This window comes from Rhinopithecus bieti, unplaced genomic scaffold (assembly GCF_001698545.2).
Source record: "Rhinopithecus bieti isolate Rb0 unplaced genomic scaffold, ASM169854v2 scaffold_13207, whole genome shotgun sequence".
Lineage (NCBI taxonomy): Eukaryota > Metazoa > Chordata > Mammalia > Primates > Cercopithecidae > Rhinopithecus > Rhinopithecus bieti.
This window is the reverse complement of record NW_016807866.1, coordinates 1,337,101-1,345,893: the sequence shown is the minus strand read 5'-3', so window position 1 is coordinate 1,345,893 and position 8,793 is coordinate 1,337,101. Positions and strand designations below refer to the sequence as shown.

General features: G+C 43.2%; 1 protein-coding gene across 1 annotated transcript in view; it reads right to left on the bottom strand.

The window, feature by feature from the left end:
- HUNK (hormonally up-regulated Neu-associated kinase) overlaps positions 1–8,793 on the bottom strand; it is a 133,523-nt gene that overhangs the window by 20,939 nt on the left and 103,791 nt on the right. Inside the window, exon 10 of the mRNA XM_017883868.1 lies at positions 5,852–6,014. Within this exon, the coding sequence (XP_017739357.1) occupies positions 5,852–6,014 (163 nt within the window). The remainder of the gene's footprint in view (positions 1–5,851; positions 6,015–8,793) is intronic.

Below are 8,793 nucleotides of genomic sequence, written 5' to 3'. Positions count from 1 at the left end.
AAAAAAAAAAAAAAAAAAAAAAAAAAAAAAAAAAAAAAAAAAGAAATTGAAGAAGACACAAGTAAATGAAAAGATTGCATAGACTGGAAGAATTAATATGATTAAAATGTCCATAGTATACTAAGCAATCTATGGATTCAATGGAATCCATGTCAAAATTCCAATGATGTTTTTCACAGAAACAGGGAAAAAAAAAAAAAAAAAAATTCCTAACATTTGTATGGAACCACAAAAGACCCTGAATAGCCAAAGTCATTTTGAACAATAAGATCAAAGCTGAGGCATCACACCACCTGACTTCAAAACATATCACAAAGCTATAGAAACCAAAACAGCATGATACTGGCATAAAAACAGAGACACATAGACCAATGGAATAGAAAAGAGAGTCCAAAAATGAATCCATGCAGTTATGGTCAATTACTTTTTGACAAAGCTGCCAAGAACACAGAATGGGGAAAGGAGATCCTCTTAAATAAATGGTGTTGGAAAACTGGACATCCACAGAGAACAAAAGCAGACCCCATCTCACACCATCTGCAAAAGTCAACTCCAAATGAGTTAAAGACTTAGGCCTGGGCCACAGTGGCTCATGCCTATAATCCCAGCACTTTGGGAGGCCGAGGCAGGCAGATCACCTGAGGTAGGGAGTTCAAGATCAGACTGACCAACATGGAGAAACCCCGTCTCTACTAAAAATACAAAACTAGCTGGGCATGGTGGCGCATGCCTATAATCACAGCTACTTGGGAGGCTAAGGCAGGAGAATTGCTTGAACCTGGGAGGCGGAGGTTGAGGTGAGTGGAGATCTCATCATGGCACTCCAGCCTGGACAACAAAACAAAACTCCATCTCAAAAAAAATAAAAATAAAAAAAATAAGACTTAGGCCCAGGCCAGGCACGGTGGCTCACGTCTGTAATCCCAGCACTTTGGGAGGCAGAGGCGGGTGGATCACGAGGTCAAGAGACCATCCTGGCCAACTTGGTGAAACCCCATCTCTACTAAAAATATAAAAATTAGCTGGGCATGGTGGCAGGCAGGCGGCTGTAATCCCAGCTACTCAGGAGGCTGAGATAGGAGAATCACTTAAAGCCAGGAGGCAGAGGTTGCAGTGAGCTGAGATCGCGCCACTGCACTCCAGCTTGGTGACAGAGCCAGACTCCATCTCAAAAAAAAAAAAAAAGAAGACGACAACTTAGGCCCGGTGTGGTGGCTCATGCCTACAATCCCAGCACTTTGGGAGGCCGAGGCGGGTGGGCCACAAGGTCAGGAGTTCAAGACCAGCCTGGCCAACATAGTGAAACCCTGTCTCTACTTAAAATACAAAAATTTGCCAGGCATGGTGGCGCGCACCTGTAGTCCCAGCTACTCAGGAGACTGAGGCAGGAGAATAGCTTGAACCCGGGAGCTAGAGGTTGCAGTGATCCGAGATCACGCCACTGCACTCCAGCCTGGAGACAGAGTGAGACTCTCTTTCAAAAAAAAGAAATGGCCAATAGGTATTGCTCAGTATCACCAATCATAAGGGAAATGCAAATTAAAGCCACAATGAGATACTGCCTCACACTTGTAAGAATAGCTTTTATCATAACGATGGAAGATACCACATGTTGGAGAGGATGTGGAGAAGAAAGAACCTTTGCACACTGTTGGTGGGAATGTAAATTAGTACAACCATTATAGAAATCAGTATAGTTCCTCAAAAAATTAAAAGTTGAACTACCATATAATCCAGCAATTCCACTTCTGGGTCTATATCCAAAGGAAATGAAATCAATATGTTGAAGACACATATGCACCCCCACCCCATGTTCAATGCAGCATTATTTACAATAGCCAAGAAATGGCTATTGTGTCATCAACAGATGAATGAATGAAGAAAGTGTGTGGTACATATATATAATGGAAAACTATTCAACCTTAAAAAAGACAGAAATTCTGTCATTTTTGACAATATAGATGAACCTAGAGGACATAATGCTAAGTGAAAGAAGCCCGGCACAGAAAGACAAATCGTGCATGATCTCACTTATACATGGAATCTAAAAAGTGTAGGTCATAGAAGTAGAGAGTAGAATGATGGTTACCAGGGGCTGAAGAAGGTTGGGGGAAGTGGGCAGAAGAGATATTGGTCAAAAGATACAAGATTTCAGTTAAACAGGAGGAAAAAAATTCAAGACACTATTAAACAATGTGGTGACTATAGTTAATAACAGTGTATTTATTCTTGTAAATTGCTGAGAGTAGATTTTCAATGGTCTCACCACAAATAAATGATAAATTTGTGTGGTTATTATACATATTTATTTAGCTTGATTTAGCCATTCCACAATGTATATATATTTCAAAGCATCATGCTGCACAGGATAAATACATACAATTTTTTTTGTCAATTAAATAAATTTAATTGAAAACTACCCCCAAACCTTTTCCAGTTAGAATGACACCAGCTGAGTTTCCAGAGAATGTTCTCAGAAGACAAAGCCCCACTCTGCTTTGCAACACTCCCAACCCTGATACTGGGCAAAGGAGACAGGCAGAAATGTAGCAGCTGGCAATACATCCAGGCGCATCAGGACACAGCCTAAGAGCTTTAGGCCAGGCACAGTGGCTCATGCCTGTAATCCCAGTGCTTTGGGAGGCCTAGGCGGGCGGACTGCTTGAGCCCAGGAGTTCGAGACCAGCCAGGACAACATGGCGAAACCCCTCTCTACAAAAAATAAAATTAGCCTCGACTTACCAGGCTCAAGCGATCCTCCTGCCTCAGCCTCCTGAGTAGCTGGGACTATAGAAGGATTGCTTGAGCCCAGGAGGTCGAGGCTCCAGTGATCCATGATTGTGCCACTGCACTCCAGCCTGGGCGATAGAGTGAGACTCTTTTAGTTTAGTTTTGTTTTGTTTTGTTTTTAAAAGACAAAAAAGCTTCAGACAAAATGTCTCTCTTGCTTGGCATGAGCTATGTTGATTGTTTAAGAAGAGCGTGAATGACAAAAGCTTGTATCTCTAAATGTAGAAGTAACTATAGGAAAGGTTTTTAAAACCTAAGACCCTCCATCTTACTTGGTCAGCACCTGAAGAACTAGTTCCACCAAAAGGAGAGTGTTTGGAACTGTTAACTTACTTGAGAAAGTAGCAATGACATTCTCTAATAAGTGAAATCATGAACTTTATGATATAGTCAGTTTCATGAAAACACATTTGAATAACTAAGTTTTGAACAGTATTCATCACCTGAAAAAGAAAATCAGTGCATTAACCCTCTTTTCTTCCTTTTATCTGAAGACTATTTAAATTCTTAACTTTTCTCCTCTATAGCATGGTGGTGTCCAAATGGTATGACCCTGATCCCTTATGTGTGAGAAACTTGTAAGCAGGCACCTACAATATATGCACATTTATAAATTATAAGCATGTAACATTGTACGACTATATCATGTACACTATAAGATATATAATAAATAGAAATTTTGAAGTATGAGAAAGAAGTTTAGGGAATATGGTCTTTTTACAAAAGAGAAATGAGGCGGGGCACGGTGGCTCACACCTGTATTCCCAGCACTTTGGGAGGCCAAGGTGGGCAGATTGCTTGAACTCAGGAATTCAAGACCAGCCTGGGCAACATGGCAAAACCCCGTCTCTACCAAAAATACAAAAATTAGCTGGTCATGGTGGTGCGTGCCTGTAGTCCCAGCTACTCAGGACGCTGAGGTGGGAGAATCGCTTGAACCCAGGAAGCAGAGGTTGCAGTGAGCCGAGATCATGCCACTGCACTCTAACCTGGGTGACAGAGTGAGACCTCATCTCAAAAGAAAAAAAAAAAAAAGAGGGCCAGGTGCTTTGGCTCACGCCTATAATCCCAGCACTTTGGGAGGCTGAGGTAGGAGGATCACTTGAGGTCAGGAGTTTGAGACCAGCCTGGCCAGTATGGCAAAACTCTATCTCTACTAAAAATACAAAAATTAGCCAAGCCTGGTGGCACGTGCCTGAGGTCCCAGCTACTCAGGAGGCTGAGGCAGGAGAATCACTTGAACCTGCGAGGCAGAGGTTGCAGTGAGCTGAGATCGTCCCACTGCACTCCAGCCTAGGTGACACAGTGGGACTCTGTCTCAAAAAAAAAAAGAAAAAAAAATTAAAAAAAGAGAAATGAGAGAGAAACACCTTCAAGTCCAGCATGTCTTTTATGTTCCTCGTGATGAGAGAACAGAGAACTGCTGTGTGATACAAGAGATTTTCTTAATCTCTCCTCAACATATAATAAAATAAAATAAATAATATACTATATGTTGAAAGTCCTGTCTTTCTGGATTTGACATCTCTTCTCCAGCAGCCTTCTATGATGAAGGCAGCCACCGTGACACCATCTGTGAAATCTAACTCAAAGCGTGACTCTGTCCCCATCAGAGAGGTGCCACCCTATCGTACACAGCACGTTTTTCCCCCCATAAAACATTGTTAAGGCTTTTTACTGTTGAAAGTATTTCTTCTCATGTAGATCTTTCCTTTGGTGGTTCACAAAAAAAAAAAAAAAAAAAAAAAAAAAATGTAGTTCTGTGGATAATTTCGTGCGGAAGCAAAATCTGGCCAATATTCTGAGCTAAATCAGCTTAAAAACATCTGTACCTTCAGCCAAATGTTTAACCAACCTCCCATGGAGCATCTTCGTCTGTTCAGCAATGTTTTCTAGATGGCTCTCAAATCGATTTGCTAACAAAAGACACACACAGACCACCTTGTCCTCTGGTTATTAATTTGGCCATCTCCACCATGCCAGCGAGAATATCATTTCCCCAACTGCTGGTAGATTTTTCATCTTTGGCTCTCATACAGAAACCTCAGAAAGGCTTCTAAGCCTATTTTCTAGTAAAATTTAGTGACATATTGGGTTATCACGTGACTTCAAATAGCACACGTTCTGGAAGGTAAATGTCTTCCTAACAGTGACAACTCCACGTCATCAGATGTCAAGGTGCAACAGGCCCAGGGTGAAGATGGTCCCGTGAACACTCAGTAAAATTTCAGATGGGCTTCCTGGCAATTCTGAATTTCTTCAGCTGACTCCCTGTTAGAGCTGGTCAGCACCCACCATTCTGAGTAAAAGCATGAGCTACTGTATGCAGACTCCATATTGTCTTGGATCCAATTTGCAGAATTCTTTTTAAGCCATTGTCCATTTGGAGAGAGACGATTTAAGGCACATACATTCCCTTACCCAGGCACACTGAAACTGCTTGTGGCAAAAATGATGAAGGGGACAGGGTGTCATGGTCCCACCATCCACTCCACGCTGTGGAAACTCCAAATGTACCTCACAGGTGACACCGGACACTTGGACTTTCTGACACTCTCACTGAGGGAAGGTGTCAGAGTCAGGCCAGGGAACCCTGGCCTGACTTCCTTATTTTCTGGAGAAGTTAAACCTCAATAGTGGCTTTCTCATATACAGTACCATAGTTTAGAGACAAATGCCCGGGAGGCACTGCTACCTAAGTTTTATGACCAGAGAACCCTCCAATGCCCACAGCGTGGGGAACTCGAAGAGCTAAGAGGCAGCAGAACAACAACAACAAAAAGGCAACAGAGAAGCTGTTGAAGGGAAAAGAGGCTTGAACCCCTCCCAATTCTGCCCAGGGCTTAACTTGGTGGGAGAGTATTTGAAAAACATTGCAGATAAAAGGCACTCCCTGAGAAGCAGGTTTAGCTACGACTTTATCCCACATTCAGAAAACTCAGCCTCACATTAGATTAAATTAGCAGCTTGGATCAAGTGTCAGCAACCGAGAAACACTTTGGGTGTAGGAGCTCTTTTTTCCACAGACAGCAGAGACGATCGCCTCTAGGGTCGCACTTACCCCTGACAAATAGCGCTCCAGTTTCTTGTTTAAGAGGAAGTAGATGGCCAGGATGTGGCAGGCGCGGTTGGAGAGCACGGTGTTGATCACGTCGCTGTTCTTGTAACCCAGCTTCTCGGTCATGTGCAGCACGACGCTCGGGCTCAGGTCTTCCAGAGAAATCCTGCCAGGCGCAGAGAGAGAGAGGACCAGTCACCCCTGCACTTCACGGAGAGTCCCACACAGACCCCCTGGGCAGAATCAGCTTCATTCATTCACTCATTCGTTCATTGACTTGAGTTTTTATTTTGAAAATGTTCATGTATTCAGAAAAGTGGAGAAATAGTGCAATCACTTTACGTATACCATCATCTGGATGTACCAGTGATCACTTTGCCATACTTGCATTTTTTTTTTTTTTTGCTGAAGTATTTTAAATTACAAACATCATGACATTTTACCCCTTAACCCTTCAGAGTGCACCTTCAAAATCCAAAGATGTCCCCTGCAGAACCACAATACCATCAACATACTCAATAAAATTTTAATAATCACTTAATATCAGCTAATACCCCGATTATATTTAAATCTCCCAACTGTCCCCCAGATTTCCTTATGATCACACATTCTTTCCTTAAAATGTATTTGTTGCCATGGACAGAAGCCACCTGGACTCTGGTTTTTGGGATGGAAAAGGAAGGTATTCAGAAACTAGCTAAGTCATGTTTAGAGGAACAGAAAGAGCTCATAAGTTCTTACATGGGGGGGTCCAGGGCTCAGCTGCAAAGTGGGGTGCTCTCAGAGGAAGACAGTTAAAGCTACTCCACAGGGGTACTATGACGATAAACTCCTTGGGACACATTGGCAAAGAAATACCAGGCTTCATTCATCTACCCATTCATTTGTTCACCTTCCCAGTGGGGAAGACAGAATGTAAATTCACTTAGTCATCCTGATAGTCCTATGAGTAGGTACTATCACTATCCCAACTTTACAGATAACGAAACCAAAGCCCACAGCAATGCAGTACCTTGTCCAGGGTCACAGAGACAGGAAGTGACAGCCCTAGAATTAAGAACCGGCAGCCAGGTTCAATGTCTAGATGCTCACTGCTTCCCAAATAAACAGATACATCCATCATCATCATCATCATCATCACCATCATCCAATGGCTACAGAGACTGAGAAATCAGGGGGAGGGCTCTAAGGGAGTGTGTGTGTTGGCAGTGGGGCTGTGTCAAAAGAACATTCTACATCCCTTAAGAGTGATACAAAGAATGATGGCATTCTGAGCAAACCGTCGCAAGGACAGAAAACCAAACATTGCATTTCTCACTCATAGGTGGGAACTGAACAGTGAGAACACTTGGACACAGGGTGGGGAACATCACACACTGGGGCCTGTCGTGCGGTGGGAGAAAGGGGAGGGATAGCACTAGGAGATATACCCTAATGTAAATGATGAGTTAATGGATGCAGCACACCAACATGGCACATGTATACATATGTAGCAAACCTGCATGTTGTGCACATGTGCTCTAGAACTTAAAGTATAAATAAATAAATAAATAAATAAATAAATAAATAAAGTAATACAAAGAGGGCAACTGGAGCAGAAAGCAAGCTTATCTGGCTGGAGAGCTGCTAGCCTCCATGTCAAGGGGTCTGAAGACATTTTGGATGGAACCTCAGAGCTATAATGCCCAGAGAAACCCCACAGGGTAGCCGCATAATTGTAAAGAAGAAGAGACTATGCAAGTTCTCCTGTAGGAAGAGAACTTGCCCAGTTCACACGGCCGGCTGGCAGGGGCACCGAGAGCAGAACGAGGTCTCCTGACCATTGCCTGCCACCAATCAGTGTAACCTACATCAGTTCTCCCTCTGCTCCATTTGCCTAAGTGCCGTCCCAAAAAACAAACAAATGAAAACACACCCAACAAACAATGAGGTCAGCCTTCCTCATTCCTGTTTGCCACAAAATTACACATTCCAGATAACAGGTGGGAGAGGGATGGGCATGATTACTGGTTTAAAAAGTATATTAATAACATGTCTGTTTTTTAAAATAACTACTTGAGGTCTACCAAAACAATGCAGAGCGAACAGTGGTTTGGAAATACCTGGGAACCCCAAGAGCAGGGCACCCCCAGAGGGCATGGGGTATTCTGAAGAAAGGTCAGTAGTGTGGAAAGGAGGGGTATGCACAGGGGCAGATACCCCATCTCTGCCTTTTATGTACAGTATCTTCAAAAACGAGCTCTGCCATAATGTAAATGGTCAACTGACTCTGGACTGAGAGGAATAGTTTAAACATTTTCCAATAAACAATGCATAAACCTGGGGCTCTCCAGTATCACTTATCGAATCTGTATATGGCTGCATGTTTGGATAACATAGAGAATGGTACAACGTTCCAGAATACTAGGTATTATCTGAATTGAGCAAATTTACATGCAATCTGTTTTGATACCATGGATCTAATTTGGTCTAATTCTGTCTTGTATTGCCTGTAACCTCCTCCCCTCCCACCAGTTCCAAAGCTAATTGGAGGGGTGGAGAGACTGTCCAGGCCCCTGCAGGGAGACAGAAAGAGGCAGCAAGGTTGGCTCTGTACAAATGTCTGCAACCCAGCACTTTAGGAGACTGAGGCATGGAGATTGCTTGGGACCAGGAGTTTAAAAAGACCAGCCTGGGCAACACAGCAAAACCCCCATCTCTACAACAAAAATAGAAACACTTAGCTGGGGATGGTAGCACATGCCTGTAGTCCCTCTACTATGGAAGTTAAGGTGGGAGGATTGCTCGAGCCCAGGAGTTCTAGGTCACAGTGAGCTGTGACTGCGCCACTGCACTCCAGCCTGGGCTACGAAGGAAGACCTGTCTCAAACAAAAAAAAAAAGAAAAGAAAAAAAAGGTCTGCACCTGAATCAGGAGGGGAGCTGGGGACCTAGCAAACATCTGTT